We start from the raw sequence: 19,538 nt of genomic DNA on the forward strand, positions 1-19,538 counted from the left end.
TCACCAAGGATTCGCCCGAATCCCAAATAGTGGATTCGATGCATCCCTAATGATTTCCCTTTTCTCTGTAATAATAAAACAGTACTTGTGAGGCCTCGTGGTGGCGAAGTTACACCTTTATGCATTTATGGGATCCTTTATCCCGAAACCAACTATCCAGAAAGCTCTGAATTACTGAAACTAAGTCTCCCATAGACTCCATTTTATCCAAATAATCCACATTTTTAAAAATGATTTCCTATTTTATCTGAACGTTGTTCTTTGATCTTCCTTTATCTGAACGTTGTACTTGAACCAAACTAAGATATAATTAATCCTCACTGTAAGCAAAACCAGCCTATTGGGTTTATTTAACGTGTACATAATATTCTAGTGGACTTAAAGGAAAACTATACCCCCCAAACAATGTAGGTCTCTATTAAAAGATACTGAGTAAAACAGCTCATGTGTAAAACCCTGCTTCATGTAAATGAACCATTATCATAATAATATACGTTTTTAGTAGTATGTGCCATTGGGTAATCATAAATAGAAAATTGCCATTTTAAAAAATAAGGGCCGCCCCCTGAGATCGTAAGATTCACTGTGCACACATACAAACCACATGTAAGGTCACATGAGCCAATTAACAGACAGAGTTCTGCCTTTTGCTTCCTCACTTCTTCCTGTTACAGTTAGTGTTGTAGTATTTCTGGTCAGGTGATCTCTGAGGCAGCACAGATAGAGTCACGAAATGGTGGTTCAAGGCAAGAGATGTAAAAGGGCAATATTTATGTAAATATATATTCCAGTTTGGTAAGATTCTTTAATATGTCATTCAATTTGATATAAACTATCTGTTGCTTAAGTATTCATTTTGGGGGTATAGTTTTCCTTTAAGGTATGAAGAGCCAAATTACAAAAGTATCCCTTATCCGGAAAACCCCAGGTCCCAAGCATTCTAGATAACAGGTCCCATACCTGTAGTTTTTATTACTATTTCCAGTAGCGTCGGACTGGGGGGGGCAGGGGCCCCCAGCCACAAGGTCCTCTCTATGCCTCTTCTAACTTTTTACGGCGCACAAGCGCTGCCAGTGTCTGGGTTAGGAGGAGTGCAGGATGCGGGTCTGGGCTGGCGGGATCCAAAAGAGCTGGGGCCCACTGGGTTTTTTCCTGGTGTCCCACTGGTCCAGTCTAACCCTGACTTCCAGTATCTTGATGAAACTATAAGCTAAGGGATCTCCATGAGAAGATTCTAGAGCAGGTTCTCTTCCATATCACTAAGGAGGGATTTACCAAGATTGTTTATAAAAAAGAGAAAGCAGTGGGTCTCTTCCTCTTCGGCTGATGTAAAGAAGATAACTGTGGATAATACCAGAAAGCTTGAGGTCTCTTAGCTCAGAGAGATGCCAAGGTGAACCAAGTAGTTAGGTTAGCTAGTTGTAGGCCAGATATCTGAAGCTCTCTGCAGGTGGGCGAGATATATGGGTAGGCCAACTTGTTGAGCATCTGAGGCTACGAGAAGGAATTAAGGGTTTTGTAGACCAGCGATACCTCATTAGTCAGGGACCCAAGTTATAGAGAGATATGACTAGGATGTCCTGTTTCCAGATAGAGAGCACTCCTCATATCCTGAGACCAAAGTTAACAAGTGGCAGACTAGATACTGTTATAGTTCACCCCAGGAGTGTAAAATAGTTAGGTATTGGTGTAGGATTAGTAATCACCAGCCAACATCTGCCCTAATTAATGGACAGCTGGCAAGATACTCAGGCTATACTTATCCCAGAGAGGCTTCCTCTGGGGATCCTAAAGCACAGCGTTGTGCATTCTGTTGGCAAGACTAAACTTTTCATCAGTTTTCTCTAGCTATCTAAGTGAGCACAAGACATGTGAGTCCAATGAACTGTGTGTCATATTATCTTACTTGATCCATTTGCCTCACAAGTATTGCATTAAGATAGTACCTTTTTCTGTTTAATAACTGTTTAGTTCATGGTTGAAAACCACTGGTGCTTTTATCTTCTATTTTTCTACTTTCACCTTGCCTTAAGTTACAGTTAAGCTACAATACGTTTCCTCCAGACATATCCAGCGAGGGCTCCGCTGAGAAAGATGTTTTGCAATGTTCTACTCTTCTATTAAGCAGCTGTAGTCAGAAGGGAATCATTTCACCCCCTCCCGTCTATCAGATTACATACATTTGTGTTTAAAAGAAAAAATTTATAGGATAAATCATTTTAAATATACGCTGATTTTTTTTATATATTTTTACATAGATGCAATGTTCAGAGATATAGTTTGTCTTTATTTTGTTCTTTTGTAAGAAATCATATTATTACAATGCGTGCTTATATGTAGAGACATAAAGAGCTGGGTGGCAACAGGCAGGTGTGATAGAAGTAATATCTAATGTAGATCAGAAATGGTCCATTCTTAGAGGGTTAAGTGCTACATTTACCATGCTGCCTGCACTTATCTTCACACAGAAATTTTCTGGTTATACCGTATTTTATCACACAGTGCCACCTAGTGGTGTAGCTCTGTTTTTCTATTTTATCTCACCAATAACCACACTTTTTCTGAAGATCCACTTTTTTGCACCTTGGTAAATATGTACCAGCTTTACACGCTGTTTGGGGGTGGTTTTCCCCCATTTTTCTTGGAAGATCTCCCCAGGATGATGCGTGTACACTTCAATTTTCAAACAGCGCCACTGATTCAGAGATGGATTGAGAGCTGTATATTAAAGGAGAATTCAACCCTAAAGTTAAAAAACCCCTACCCCCTACCCTACATAGACCCCCCCTCCCTCCTCCCCCCAGCCTAAGAGTTACCCTGGGCAAATGCCCCTTTCGTTTTACTTACCCCTCGGTGCAGATTCAGGCATCGGAGTTCACCGGCACCATCTTCTTCTTTTCGGAATGAGACCATGCGCAGCTGGAGCAATTTTCTGTTTCGCTACAACTGTGCATGCGATGAAACTCACAAAAATTGACGAAGCGCCAATCTCATTACAAAGATTACTGAAGTGGCTGAAGATGGCACCTGTAAACTCTGATGCCAGAATCTGAACCGAGGGGTAAGTAAAGCGTTAAGGGCATTTGCCTGGGGTAACACTTAGGCTGGGGGGAGGAGGGAGAGGGGGTCTATGTAGGTTAGTGGGGTAGGGGTTTTTTAACTTTAGGGTTTAATTCTCCTTTAAGGTATGGTAAAGCATACTACAGAATAAATATAGTGTTCTAGCTTGCACTATTGTGGCAATAAACTTCCTCTGTAACTTTCCTTCTCCTTCAATTGGGCAAAAGTAAAGGTTACCTTTTTGTCCCTGGGTCTCTCCAGTGATACTTTGGTCTTGTGTTTGCAGAAATCCATTTCATACAGTAATGATGTTTGTTTTGGAGATCTTTATGCGTTCATACATGGTATGACCAACTACAATAATTATAATGAAACCTCTGAGGAATCATCCAATAATTAGCAAGACATCAACAGCTACTTTTGCTTCAAAAACACATGCAGTGGCACTTCGTAGGTCTGGGCCCCATATCATTGTTGCATTTGCAATTCCACTCAATATTAATACTGTGAGTCCTCATTTGGAAGAAGGTGAGCAACTACTTTTTGTTGCAAAACTTCAGTCCCTCTGCCCACAACAGTGTGCCATGCTCTGTGACCATGACATTTTAGCATGTTATAAGTTCACAAACTCTGCAATCAGATTGCATCATTGCATAATTAGAGCAATACATCACTACAGAATATGTTGAGGCTTTATAAATACATATTATTATGATTATTATTAATAGTACTCATGGGCGATCCGTGGGCTGCTGCCGCCTGAGGCGGCAACCCTGATGCGCCCCCTCTCCCGCTCCGCGTTTAAAAGTTTATGAATATAGGGGGGTTTCAAATATTCTGAGTTTCAGTTAGACCACTTGAGATTGTCCCATCCCATTTTATTGGAGAACTCCTAGGCAGGGCACCTAATGACAAAACATGTTCCTAGTCGTTTTCAAAAGTGCTGAGCTTCAATCTGCTATCCATTTACCCTAAAATCACAAACCTACCATCTGACCTACTGCGACATTCCATAGTATCAAAGACCTACTCAGCAGGGTGTTGTGCCAAAGAACAGAACATGGTGCTAGGGGAGTTCAAATGTACGGAGCTTCAATCTGCCATCTATTAACTGCAAAGTAACATGCAGAGAACTATTCAGCAGCGCATGGTTGCCAATGAGAGACCATATTGTGATATTTAAGGTTGCAGAGCTTGGTTGGGCAGTCCATTTGCCCTCAAACCTGATTTTACTAGCTAGTGCTGGACACAGGATTAGAGCAAGAACATTTTCCTTTTAATAACATGTAGTTACAGAATGGCATAGTTTGCTTATCGTATGTATTGCTGAAATTGATGCTGTTCATGCAGGAAAACTTTAGTTTCCTGCTGTGTCGAAATCCTTTCTCTGTTCAGTGTTTTACAGCCCAGATTCCAGGGGTCTAAGGATGTTGGCCTTTGCAACTCAGTCAGGCACATCTCCTGTCAGGCTCAACACTAAAGTTAAGGGCCAATGGGACTGATGGTAAGAATTACCCAACCCAAGTTTTAATTGACAAATAGAAGGTGGGGGATCAGTAGCGCTCAGCTGCATTATGGTTTATCTCTAATGATTAGTCAAAATGAGCTCATCAAACCTGCCCTTCACTAGACCAAATATGCTAGACCAAAATACCCCGGAGCTACAATAACCCCACTGTTATTCTGGTTGGGATGGTAGTAAATGATTTAATTTACATTTGGAAACTTTTTAACTTAAATCTAATTAGGTTTCGTCCTGTTTTCAGAGCTGTCTAAAATGTCAAAATAGAAAATTATAGACTTTTACAATCCCATTAGAAAGTCGCAAAGAGCAAAACAATTCGCACCAATGAGACTAAAAATCCACATCTCACAATACAATATTGTTCCTTAAACCATTAGCGCATTGCGAATTTTAATTGCGCACTCTTAAGAAGTGCTTGAAGGTGTCGTAATCTTTTGGAGCAAACAGTTTCAGTAAGAAGTTTTTTTACATTGACTGCGCATTGGCCCAAACTATAGAATTCGTAAACGTTCTTCCACTGTTGGAAGTGGTCACTAAACAGTTTCCGGTTTCGCAAAAGCTATATTAAATTCGCGCAAAGCAAAATCTGTTTGCGCAAAGGCATAACTTTTCGCATTGCGAATAGTTTTTTCATTACGGACTTTTATTACATTCCCCCGCTTTTCACTAAAAATACTTTCTGTCTGAAAATCTGATGTTGATACCATAAATGTGATGAAAATGACATTACAAATAAAGACTTTTTTCAATCGCTTTACATCTTTTATTTGTGACCATTTTTCGAATATTGAAATCTAAAGTTTAATGTTCCTGTTAAGAGTCCTGCAAGGAACCAATATCTAAGACCCAGACCCGAACAACAACCCGCATTTTTCCCCATTTTGATCCGCTACCCGACCCGGATCCGCAACTGCCTTATCGGCAACCCGCTGACCATGAAAACGGAAGTGATGTTGCTGCAAACCGGAAGTGAAATCATCAAAAGTGGGCGGGGACAGAAACAAGTTTTGTAAAAGTACTAAAATATAGACAATATAAAATAAGATAAGAAATTTAGATGCGACCTGCAACCCGACTCGAGACCTGCATCTATACCCGCACCTGAAAATCCTTTTTTTGGGGGGTAACCAGTGGGTACCTGACCCGCTGCAGGACTCTAGTTCTGTCTATGATGTTTCAGTTTGGTAGCTCAGTAATCCAGCTGCAGTTTTTGAACTGTTACAATTTGTTACATTAGTTTCATTTTAGTACATTTTTCAGCAGCATCTGTGGAATATTAACAACTATTGTATCAATACTAACAGCTGCATTTGAAGCTCAGGGATTCTGCTCAGCAGGGACAAAGATAAGAAATGTATCAACCAATATATGTAGAACAGTTTACAGACGTGGCGAACCCCTTCCCAGAGCTAGATATAAGAAGGTCAAAAATGTAACTTTACGGTTTGGAAGGTGAACGACCCCGAATGAAAATACAGAACTGAATTTGTAGAAGCAATATGTAACTTAATAGTCAAAATGCAATTTACCTTCCCAAATTAAAGCTCCGGCTTCTTTCTTGATGAACTTAAACCAGAAGGTATCAGTGTAGGGTTCCTCTAGAAGCACCTCCCCTACCCAAAAGGATGGTTCTGTGGTAGACAGTGGGCAACGAGTAGGCTTCATTGGTACAGCATACTGTGGGTCCCAGCTTCCCATTTCTTTTCGAGATCCCAGTACAAGAAGCTCATTATCTGAATGGTTCAAAGTAATTACAACTCCAAAACGGAAAAGCATCTGCTGCTGCATAGTAGCTGCAAATAAAAAACATTTTGTATTAAGAAGAATAAATGGTGATAAATCAGTACACCCTGAAGAGCTACTGAATATATATAAGGGAAAATGATTGATGTATATTTGTTTATATGACTTAAAGGGGTTGTTTACATTTAAGTTTTACAGTTTTTTTATTATTTGCTTTTTTTTATTCTGACTTTACCAGCTCCAGCTTTTAAATGGGGGTCACCCATCTAAAAAACAAATGCACTGTAAGGCTACAAATGTATTGTAATTGCTACATTTATTTCTCATTTTTCTATTCCAGTCAATTATTCAAATCAATGCATGGTTGCTATGGTAATCTGGACCCTACCATCCAGATTGCAGAAATTGCATACTGTAGAACTGCAGAATAAAAAGACAAATAACTCAAAAACCACAAATTAAAAAAAATTGAATCCAACAAATGGTCTCAAATATCACTCTCTACACCAGGCATCAGGGGCGTAACTATAGAGGAAGCAGACCCTGCGGTTGCAGGGGGGCCCAGGAGTGTAGGGGGCCCAGTGAGACCCTAATTAATTAGCAATTTTAATATATCTTGGTAAAATAGGCCAATTTATAAATATTTTGGGGCCCTAAATTGAATTTGGTATGGGGCCCAGTAACAACTAGTTACGCCACTGCCAGGCATGTCCAAAGTGCGGACCTTTTTCAAATTTACACTGGTCCTCAGCCTCCATCATTAAATTAATAATAATGAGGCCCCCCAGCACAGTGCGGTCAGGAATCCCATAATATTTGGGCACATTAGTGAAATGATCTGCCACTTGGTCTATAGTGCTGCCAGTGTGCTGAAGGTGTTAGCAATAGACACGTACTGGCACATAGTGACGCTGTTTTCGCATACCTCTTTAATGCTGAAGATGACAATAGACGTACTGACGTGCCAGTACAGTAAACTAAAGAAGTATGGCGTCACTACGTTCCAGTACGTGTCTATTGCTAACACCTTCAGCACACAGGCAGCAGTATAGACAATGTGGCAGATAATTTCACTAATGTGCCCAAATATTACTGCTACAGCTACTCGATTCCTGTAATTTAATGTTAATTAAAAGAATGTCAGGCTGAATGGTCCGCCCCCACACATTTTCACCTCACCAAATCTGGCCCTCGTTGCAAAAAGTTTGGGTACCCCTGCTCTACACCATATGAAAAGCTAACTCAAAGGTGAACAATCCCTTTAAATTAACTTTTAGTATGAGGTTGTGAATGATACTCTGCGACAATTTGCAACTGGTCTTCATTTTATATTATTCATGGCTTTTCAGTTATTTAGCAGCTCTCTAGCTTGCAAGGTCATCAATCTGGTTCAATCAGGGCCCAATTACCCTAGCAACCATGCATTAAATTAAATAAGACTGGACTATGAATAGGAGAGGGCCTGAACAGAAAGATGAGTAATAAAAAGTAGTAATAACAAAACATTTGTAGCCTTACAGAACATTTCTTTTTTAGATGGGTTCAGTGGCACCCATTTGAAAGCTGGAAAGAAATATTAAAAAAAAAAAAAAAAAGGCAAATAATTAAAAAAATATATAAAACGAAAAAATGAAGATCAATTGAAAAGTTGCTTAAATTAACCTTTCAAGAACATACTAAAAGTTAACTGAAAGTTGATGCACCCCTCAACAATACCCCTGGTGAAGTTTATGTTGTCCAGACCTTCCTGTCCCCCCAGGCTACCCATCAATCACAAGCATGTGTGTGTGTATATTTTGTTTGTACACTTTTCAAATTGTGCATATGTTTGTGTGTGTTCTGTGAATGTGCACCCTCGCACTCAAAATGTACAGTATGTGCAAGTGAAAAAAGTAGTGGGTCTCAAAAAGTCAGACAAATCCAACAGGCAAACTGTGCTTTGCTATAGCTACTGTTTTTTTTTAATGAAAATCATCTCAGCAGTGGTGTAACAATCTACCGCTGGGCCAGGGTGCACCCTGCTGGCCCCACCCCAAACAGAATAGCGCAACAGTGCGTTCTTGGTGCCTGTGGCGAAAAAATTGCACCTGCCCTGTCGCCTGTAATATGATTTATTGAGGCTCCGGCAGGCCCTATGAGGGTGTGGTCGCACCCATCACACCCTTGTTAGTTACACCACTGCACCTCAAAGCTTGCATTTTACATCATCTTAATACCCATGTCTTACCAACGTGGAAAATAAAATGATAGAAACATCACATTTAAGACATCGGCACTTTTCACCGTCACCACTATGATGAAGAAACTGAATCCCAAATAGTGTGCATAAAAGTCACCCTCTACTGATTTTCTCATAAGTGCATTTCTGCCAATCCATCTTGCCTTCTCTTTCTCCTAGAAACAACCATCACGCATTTTTTTTTCATTCCACCTTGCTCTGATACAGATGCTTTGGTATTCCATGCATTGCAATAATAATAATAAAAAAAAAGACTACACAGATTTTTCTGCAGTGGTAACTTATTTTAGGTGGCTTTATACTTTATAGGCAGTGGTATTTAACTATACAGAAAGTACCACATCTGAGCTCATGCTTTAAGCTTCTACCCTTTTGCCCTAACACCAATTGTGAGGGCCATCAATTCTAATTTAGCTTGATCATACTAGGCATATTCCCTCTATGGTTGATAGACATCTGAAAGCGGAAGCGAGGGGTGGGCTCACAGATTCAGAGGGTACACGATGCCACACAGACACAGACAATGGTTCTTACCCAGCAGTGAAGTTTACTGAACAATAATAAACGATAAATAGCTGGGCATGTATAAACAGTCAGATAACAAGGTATAAATCACACAGTAACAGTAATACTGCCTAACCTAAAACTAGCTCCTGCTAAATATTCCCCCACAGTCCGCGAAGCAGCCTGGCTGCCCCTAAATGTTCCTTCCAGGTCTTTGTCTTTGGGGTGCACCCTTAAGTATTGCGCAATACTATTTGTAATCCACAGGTAATGTGTCCTTCTCTTTACACGAGGCTTCCCTGTATGCAGTTCCAAGCCCAGCGAAGTATGTCTCTATCAATGTACTGTAATATACAAAATGTCACTGGTATGCACTATGATGCAGCAAGGCTGCGCTTACAGTTCCTTGGGTGCTTTAAGCAAGCTTTCCATGCTTCCTTCTGAATCCACAGGTCTTTCCACGGCCAAAACCACACAGACAGGAAACCCTGGATCAATCACTGCAAAAACTGTCCTTAGGTGCTGCAGAAGGGAGTCTCACATCACTTCCTGTTCCTCTCAGGACTCCACCTCCTTAGATAATCTGTGATGCATTAATCGAACTTGTTCATACAACCCCAAACCTGTAATTACAGTTTACTAGCACACTTGTGGGGTTCAGATCACTCCCCTAAATTAGCCTTATTCACGTTTTGAGAGGTGAATGAATATAAACTTTCATTACTATACACAGCATTGTACTTATTCCATTTCCTTTGCTGCCACCTACTGACTGAAGTGACTAGTACAGGTAATTAAATACAAATATATTGTAGAACATGGCTTCATACCCTTACATGCCACCCCACTAAAACATTGGCGTCCCGACAGCTTCACCAAATAAACTCATCTGCTGCATAGCGCTGAGGGGGAATACCTGACGTGGAGCGCTCCGACCTGCGTAAGCCTAAGTTTTCTGTACTCGGTGTAGGAATAAGGCCCGGCTCCTCCCGGGGTGGTAGAGCATTCTCAGGGGTAGCCTCCGCTGCCGCCCCATTGGGAGCGGGTGATTCACTAGTTTGTGAAGGAAATGTAGTAATTACACACCATCCTACATCTCTTGGAGGTTTCGAAGGTCGCTGCTGAACATCTCCAGAATTGTCTGTCGTGGGGCAACTCTCTGAGAGACAGGGCCTGAGCATGTTGCGATGTAATCTTCGAATCGGTCCATTAGAGTTTTCCTTTTGCAAGTCGTAGACTGGGCCTTCCGGATACACCTGCCTCTTTACAATATATGGTTGTGGTTCCCAGCGGTCATCCAATTTATCTGTGGGCCGTTTAGCACGCACCAATACTCGGTCACCCGGCGTCAAGGGTGCAGTCTGCACAGGTTGGTGATCCCTAGTGGTTAGTTGTTGCAACTTCTCATTGACCAGCCGATATACAGTTCTCAGTTTGTCCTGGTGCTCCTGCACCCATGAGTCAACTGTCCTAGGGGACTCTTCCGACAGTGGACCCAGATTCATTTCGGCAACTTCCTGTCCTGGGCGACCAAACAGTAGCATATGTGGAGTATAGCCGGTAGTGTTATGAACACGATTATTGTATGCCCATAGTAGTTCAGGCAAATACTCGGGCCAGCGCAGCTTCTTTTCTTTCTCCAGAGTGCGAAGCATCTGTAGAAGCGTTCTGTTGAACCTTTCACAGGCTCCATTTCCCTGTGGGTGATATGGCGTCGTCCTTTGACTTCTCCATCCCATACAACCGGCATAGCTGCTCCATTAACTTCCCTTGGAAGCAAGCTCCTTGGTCGGAATGAATCCGCTTCGGACATCCATACACCTGTATGAAGTGTTGACACACTGCACGGACAGCTGACCCTGCCGTCTGGTCAAGGGTGGGTACCGCCACAGCGAACTTTGTAAAGTGATCAGTCATCACAAGGCAATATTGGTGTCCACTCACTGACTGACCAATCAAGATATAATCAATCATTAAGATTTCCAGTGGAGCCGATGTCTTAATAACTTGACTTGGTGCCCTCTGTTCAGGAGGTTTCGCCAGCTCACATGCTCGGCACTTCTGACATACTTCACGGACAATCTGCTCCAACTGCGGACAGTACACTAATCTCTGTACCCACTTGTATGTCTTCTCCACGCCAAAGTGGGCACCCTTCTCATGTCCTTCGAGGGCCACTTTACGAGCCAGGTTACTGGGTATCACCATCTGCCACCTTTCCTCAAGATCAGTAGGTAGAAACACCTTCCGGTACATTATTCTATTTCGGATTTGCAGCCGATCCCACTGTTGCAACAGCTTCCATCCATCTGAGGACAAGCGACTTCGCTCTTCCATTTTGGGCCATATCCCTGTCTTCACCCAATGTTTGATCTTCTTTAATTCAAGATCATCATCTTGCACCTGAGCCCATTCTTCCTCTGTCTTTCCCAGCAACACCGTGTTATGGGTAGCCACCCCACTTGAGCTTGCTACGGGTGGCTGCCGTGGCCACTCGGCCCAGATCGGGTGTCTCAGTCCCTTCATCTTCTTCATCCACCTCATCTGTTGGGGCTTCCCAGGTGACTCTGGACAGGGCATCTGCATTTGCGTTCTCCTTACCGGCACGGTACTTGATGGTATAATCAAACTTTGCCAGCCTTGCCACCCATCTCTGTTCTAAGGCGCCCAGCTTTGCATTCTGCAGGTGAGCCAAGGGGTTATTGTCTGTCCTTACTAGGACCTTTGCTCCAGTGAGATACCCCGAGAACTTTTCAGTCATCGCCCAGACCAACGCCAACAGCTCGAGTTTGAAGGAGCTGTAATTTTCCGGATTGCGCTCAGAGTCCCGTAGGGAGCGACTAGCATATGCAATGACTCGTTCTTGCCCGTCTTGTTCTTGGGCCAGCACCGCTCCTAATCCATGCAGACTTCCATCTGTGTAGAGCATAAATGGTTTGTCATACTGAGCATATGCCAGGATGGGGGCACTGATCAGGGCTCTCTTCAACTCATCAAAAGCCTGCTGCTGCGACAACCCCCCACGATATGGGTCGTGTCTTCGGACCCTGGGCGGTCCCTCTCAAGAGCTCGTGTAGTGGTCCGGCGATCTTTGCGAAGCCTTTTATAAATCTTCGATAATATCCAGCCAGTCCAAGAAACGCCTTCACTTCTCGAAGTGTCTTAGGCTGTGGCCACTTACTCACTGCCTCTATCTTGCTCTCTGCAGGACAAACTCCCTCAGCTGATACAACGTGTCCCAGATACTCTAATCTTGTTTGAAAGAGATGACACTTCCTCGGTTTGATCTTGAGACCATGGGCACGGAGTCTACTTAACACTTGCCGCAATCTTCTCAAATGTTCTTCAAACGTCGGAGCATGGACTATTATGTCATCCAGGTAGATCAGAATTGACTCAAAGTTCAGTTCACCTAGGCAGTGTTCCATTAGGCGTTGAAATGTACCCGGAGCATTTGTTAGTCCAAAGGCATTCTGTTGAACTCATACAACCCCATAGGTAAGATAAAGGCTGTCTTCTGTCTATCCTTTTCTGCCATAGGTACTTGCCAGTAGCCACTTGCCAAGTCCAAGGTTGAGAAATACTTGGCCCTCTGTAGTGCCGTCAGGGACTCTTCAATCCTTGGCAGGGGGAAAGCGTCCTTTACTGTGGCAGCGTTTAACTTTCTATAGTCCACGCAAAACCTCAAGGACCCATCCTTCTTCCGCACCAAGACCACTGGCGCCGCCCATGGACTCTGGCTCTCTTTGACTACTCCACTATCTAACATCTGAGACAGCATTGTCTTCACCTCTTGGTAGAGAGTGGGCGGAATCTGCCGGTACCTTTCTCGAATTGGAGGAGTATCCCCAGTCAGTATTTCATGTTCTATAACTGTGGTACAGCCAAAGTCCTCTTCACACCGGGAAAAAGTGGATTGAAACTCCCATACTACAGCTTCGATCTTCTCCAACTGGTCGGCGGTGAATTGGTCGGCGTCGATCTTCATTTGCTCCAAGATCCGCCTGCCATTCCATTCAGGCATGGGCTCTTCCACTGAGTTCTGGTCCACTGCCAGGGTCCAGATATCATTTTCAACTGACCGTAGGGCGAATTGTCTTCCTGTGAGTGGTACTCCTTGCAGAACATGTAGCTCAGCCACTTTCTCTCCAGCATGAAAGGTAACTTCATGGTCGTGTATGTTGACACACCGGACTACCACATGACCGTCCATTACTGTCACAATGGTTCTGGCAATCACTGGGCTCCGTCCAGCTTCTGACACACCCAGTGGCTCTACTAGCACTCCTATCCCATTCAATTTCCGCCAGCCTCCGACAGGCATTCGTATAATCTTTTCCTGTCGTGGGGGTACGATACAGGCTCTTCCATATGGGGCATACACTGCTCCCACTGGCTTATCTTCAGGGGTGCTTTTGCAGATACCGCAGGTCCGGATCAGCCTCTGGAATACCCTCTGGGTAGGCTTGTGGGAAGTCGTTTTCTTCCAGTAGCCCGGTCCCTCCTTTGTAAACAGGAGCTGATCTAGCCCTCTCAGGACATTCATCCCCAATACCACGGGAGCTCCACACCGAGCCGGATTCTCTACCAGTACCACTCCCTTCCTGCCGACATCCTGTCCACATAGCTTCATCCGCATCCAAGCCACTCCGAACACTGGTATAGCAGTCTGATTTACCGCCGTCAGCTTAATCACAGTACCCTTGTCAGGTTTCAACATGTGTCCGAAGTGCTTTTCGAAGAACTCCACTGGCATGGTGGTAACTTCTGACCCTGTGTCTATAAGACATCCCACCATCTGTTCTTCAATTTGCACTGTTAGGTAGGGGCTTTCGGCAACCAGGTCCCGGGGGTCGTTAGGAATAGCTTGGCACCTGGCTTCCCCCGCGGTGTGCCCCACTACCGCGAGGGATTCCCGTTTAACGGCGGCTGTTCTGGATGTAGGCCCCTTTGCGGGCATTGACGGGAGATATGTCCTCTTTCTTGACAAACCCAACACTGTGGGCCCATAGTTCTCCGGTTCCTGGGAGGGCCCCACGACTGCGCCTCTTCAGGTGGTGTCCGGTCAGCCCAGTGCCTGGGGGAACTTCTCACTCTGGCCTCTGTAGCCACGGGATATCGAGGGGGACCCATTGGGGCGGCACTCCTCTGCCAGTAATCCGGCTGGACTGGGGCCATTGCTGAAACTTGCAACTGTGCCAACTGCTTCTGGATTTCTCCCAGGGATGCACTGAGTGCCTTCACAGTCTCTTGCAGCTCCCCTTCCTCAGAAAGAGTTCTTGGACTTCTTACAGCCTGCATCCTCACGGTGTAAGCCCCATAGGCCTCCTCCTTGTCTCTGGCCACCGCTTCAGCCTGTACCTTGTGAAATTGCAGCGTAGCATCCACCAGGATACGTTCCCTGAGGATCTGGCGGAGGGGGGGACTGCGCAATCCCAGAACAAACTGGTCCCGAAGGATTTGGTCTCCAGTTCCAAGAACATTAGCGCCATTGCCCTCTCTTCTCTGTATGTGTGCCCATATCTCTTGAAGAGCATTCGCAAACTGGGGGATAGTCTCATCTTCAAGCTGGAAGCGAGTGAATAAGCGAGACCTAAGGCTGCCGGTACCGGCCGTTTCTCCGTAGATAGGCTCAAGAATTGAGAGTATGGCCTCCAGAGTCTTCCTCTCCTCCTCTGGGCGTAGCATTACAGTGCGTCTCGCATCCCCTTCCAGGGCGTTCAGCGCCACATCGGATTGCAGATCAGGAGTCAAATTGTACAACCTAAGGGTACTTTTAAGGTAAGTGGCCCAGTCTTCTAGCAGCATGTTCTGGCCGTCAAACCGTACTAGCTGGTTCAGTATTGCTCCTGCGGGCAAACACATGGTCGGAGCTACTCCCACGGCAGGAGGGGCAATGGGGGCTATGGCAGGAGCGGCCTCATGACCGGCTGGGTTCTGCATGGCGATCAATGTACCCTGCTCGCAGCGCCAACTGAAAGCGGAAGCGAGGGGTGGGCTCACAGATTCAGAGGGTACACGATGCCACACAGACACAGACAATGGTTCTTACCCAGCAGTGAAGTTTACTGAACAATAATAAACGATAAATAGCTGGGCATGTATAAACAGTCAGATAACAAGGTATAAATCACACAGTAACAGTAATACTGCCTAACCTAAAACTAGCTCCTGCTAAATATTCCCCCACAGTCCGCGAAGCAGCCTGGCTGCCCCTAAATGTTCCTTCCAGGTCTTTGTCTTTGGGGTGCACCCTTAAGTATTGCGCAATACTATTTGTAATCCACAGGTAATGTGTCCTTCTCTTTACACGAGGCTTCCCTGTATGCAGTTCCAAGCCCAGCGAAGTATGTCTCTATCAATGTACTGTAATATACAAAATGTCACTGGTATGCACTATGATGCAGCAAGGCTGCGCTTACAGTTCCTTGGGTGCTTTAAGCAAGCTTTCCATGCTTCCTTCTGAATCCACAGGTCTTTCCACGGCCAAAACCACACAGACAGGAAACCCTGGATCAATCACTGCAAAAACTGTCCTTAGGTGCTGCAGAAGGGAGTCTCACATCACTTCCTGTTCCTCTCAGGACTCCACCTCCTTAGATAATCTGTGATGCATTAATCGAACTTGTTCATACAACCCCAAACCTGTAATTACAGTTTACTAGCACACTTGTGGGGTTCAGATCACTCCCCTAAATTAGCCTTATTCACGTTTTGAGAGGTGAATGAATATAAACTTTCATTACTATACACAGCATTGTACTTATTCCATTTCCTTTGCTGCCACCTACTGACTGAAGTGACTAGTACAGGTAATTAAATACAAATATATTGTAGAACATGGCTTCATACCCTTACACATCCACCGATTCACCTGAATTCAAAAATTGCAAATTTCTCAGGACTGGATATGATTTAATAAGGGTATTATCTATTTTAATTTCCACTGAACAAGAAAATCTTTGAATTAAAGTTTTACATTTTAAGTTGTATTTGCATTAGGAATACAGTAAAATTACTTAATTCAAAGACTTAATTACTGAATAAAGACACACATGCTTAGCGTCTACCTACAGAAAGAGGCAGAGGTTAGTCCAAGCATTAAAATTATATACAAGTATGTGGCCTGTTACCCAGAATGCTTGGGACCTGGGGTTTTCCAGATAACAGATCATTCAGTAATTTGGATCTTCATAGCTTAAGCCTACTAGAAAATCATGTAAACACTAAATAACCCCAATATGGTGTTTTTTGTTTCCTGTAAGGATTAATTATATCTTAGTTTGGATCAAGTACAAGGTACTGTTTTAATATTACTGAGAAAATTAAATTTTTAAAATTTTGGATTATATGGATAAAATGGAATCAGCCTTTCTGTAATTCAGAGCTTTCTGGATAATGGGTCTCTAAATAACAGATCCCAAGTTCTCTCATAAGATCCAAGCAACACCTTGAAGAAAATAGGAGGAATGAAACCCAAAGTTACATACAATGAAGTTATAGTCAGCACCACGGAGCGATCCTCTTCCGGCTTCTTCTTTCTTCTCGCGGGTGCGCATGCGCAGTAGAGCAAAAAGCCAAACGTTAACAAAAAAAGTCGGCTATTTAGTTCTACTGCACATGCATTTTGCACTGGGAAATTTGAAGAAAGAACAAGCCGGAAGAGGATCCGTCCGTGGTGCTCTCTGGTATAACCCCGGACCACCCCAAGTGGAAGAAAACTTTCCTTCTCATTTAATGGGATAGTAACACATTCCTGTTAAACAGGGTCTGACCAGGGGCCCGGGGCCCATCGGGACCTCTGTACAGGGCCCCCCTCCGGCCTCCCCCCTACTATGAGGCTATTTTTTTTTCTGAGATCCCAATATGGGGAGAGGGGGTTTGGCCCGGCAGGGGCCCATGAGGTTCGGGGCCCACTGGGTTTTTTCCCTGTGTCCCGCCGGGCAAGTCCAACACTGCTGTTAAATCCTGAAATATAAAACTGAGCCTTTAAATAAGGTTTTAATAGCATATCCAATAACTTGGAAACTATGTGCTCTTCAAAACAGAAATGAACTATACTTAAAGCCCTCTATCTTCAGTTAAGCAACATCCCAAAAGAACCCTGGACATCTCTTGTTTACATAAAAACTTAGGAACTAACACTACACTCAGGTGCCCTTAAAACCCGTGTATAGATTGCCAGCCAGCAACCTACGAGTCTTTGCTTTACTACTCTTCAGTGTCAGCTGACTATCCTCTGTACACTTTTTCTAAACTACATAGGATCTAGCAAATCCTTCATGAAGATAGACCTCATTTTGCCTAATTAAGCATTCACTAAAGAAGGGGTGTAACGATAGAGAAAGCAGACACTGTGGCTGCAAGGGTGCCCAGGAGGTATAGGGGCCCCATAAGGCCCTAATTCATATTCAGTTTCAATAAATATTGGTTAAACAAGTCAACCTCTAGGCATTTTCAGTAACATTCAGTGATATCTATTTACTCCACTGCGCTAAGGCTTCCTTATCCAGGTTCTCTGCTGTACAGCTTATGTAATGACCCTTCTAGCTATTGTTGTTCAGGTACATGTATTAGAATCAGATACCTGTCATCAGTATTACCAGTGCAAGAAATGTATGAATAGTACTGGCACCACAAGCTTCCACAGAGAAAGTACAGTATGTGTAAATCACCCAATGACATGATAACGGACGTCTCTGGAAGCGGACTGAGCGACCACAGCTAGGGTTGCCACCTCAACCCTTTAACACCCTTAAACTCATTACTAGTTAGCACATAATTTAGATGCATACTGCACTGCTGCACATAAATTAGTTCAATCTGCAGCATGCATCTAAACTACTTGCTAATTAGCCATGCAGGATGTGGATTCAATATGTGGCTGATATTAAAAGGGTGAGGTAGCAACCCTATACAGAGCTGACAAAATAAGTATGGAAAGTGGGAGAACAGTACTAGTAACAAAGAGAACATTTGAATGAGGCCCTTACATGGATGGCTTCTTTTAACTGTGTGTGACCCAGAGAGCCAGAGTATTAAATACATTCATTATAACATTATAGGAAAAATGCCTTAAAGGGCAGGTCAACCCAAAAATAAAAAAATTGACTAGAATAGTAAAATACATAGTTCTAAGCAACTTTTCGATATACATTCATAACAATTTTCAATGCTTTTTAAGTTACTTGTAAAAAAAAAACAAAAAAAAACTGCATTTGCTTAACCCCTGGTTGTTACTTTTTAAACAATGTTGCAAAAGTCTTAGTTCACCAGCAAACACAGGTCTGTTAATCAGCTGCCTTGTCTTACATTATATCAACATAGGATAGAGACTAAAAAGGGACAAACACTGCTTTCATTAGTAATACATATACAAATTACAGCAATGAATATATATATTTCAAAGTTGTTATATTTTCTTTTATTAAGAAAGGATTATTTATTGGGTTGAAATTCCCTTTAAACGAGGACTGTGTTGTGTTCAGGGCCATAATATGTTTATATGTTCTGGTTCAGATAAAAGTTCAATGATATAACTCTAAATCATGTTTTGGCATTTTTGGAACATGACATTATTGAACATATGCCAATGGTATAATACCATTACAATTATTACTAGAGTTGCCAGCGCTTCTCTTTAAAACCATATACTTTCCACATGACAAGAGACATTCTGCATGACTGCACTCATTTCTCTGCAATCTACACCATGCATCTTAACAAATTGATCATAGTATGTGACAGTATATCATTTAAAAGGGAAGAAGGGGGTAACTAAAGGGTTTTACCTTTAATGCTTAGCAACTGGTCTTATTAGATGTATTGTTAATCTGTATCAGATGTATAGTCAGTGCTCCAGTTAGAAAGAATAAAAGCCTGCAATATACAATCTCACCTTAGTGTGCAGATCTAGTAAGGCCTTGAGGATTGCCCGTCCTTGTTTAGCCTTCCAGAGCACTGTCTGCATTACTGAATTACAGATCTGTGTAGCCGAAATCCCTCCTTCCCTGTGATGCAGACAAGGGAGGGCAGAATGTGCAGCTTAAAATAACGCAAGCAGTACAAGGGTTCCCTTAACCTGCTTTTACAGACAGCTAATAGCAGTTTCTGTTTTGCTACAAAATGCATAACATGTGATGATTTTTTTTTCCCACATAACTTTAATAAGACAGGAACAATGTGATACACTGAATTAAAAGAAAAAAAGCAGTAAATGTTTAAAAAAAAATACATTCAATATTTAGTATTACTTCTTCAATCAAAGCATTGCCATATATGGGGCAAACCTTTCAGTTATATTGTAATTTAGTTCCTACTAAATTATTGCACGGTTGTGGGATCTATTATCTGGAATGCTTAGGACCTGGGTTTTTTAGGAACGTTCCATAATTTGAATAACCATTCCTTTTATGTTATGTAAACAGCAAAAAACATAGTTTTGCCATCAACATGAATGTACTGTCT

The 19,538-nt window shown here is 43.0% G+C and overlaps 1 protein-coding gene across 1 annotated transcript in view; it reads right to left on the minus strand.

Moving 5' to 3' along the window:
- Positions 1-19,032, minus strand: part of epm2a.L (epilepsy, progressive myoclonus type 2A, Lafora disease (laforin) L homeolog) — a gene marked incomplete at its 5' end in the record, with an annotated part of 37,026 nt that extends 17,994 nt beyond the window's left edge. The window contains 2 exon segments of the mRNA NM_001092220.1: positions 6,115-6,378; positions 18,970-19,032. Of these exon segments, the coding sequence (NP_001085689.1) occupies positions 6,115-6,361 (247 nt within the window).
- Positions 19,033-19,538: the final 506 nt, after the last annotated feature.

This window comes from Xenopus laevis, chromosome 5L, assembly GCF_017654675.1.
Source record: "Xenopus laevis strain J_2021 chromosome 5L, Xenopus_laevis_v10.1, whole genome shotgun sequence".
NCBI lineage: Eukaryota > Metazoa > Chordata > Amphibia > Anura > Pipidae > Xenopus > Xenopus laevis.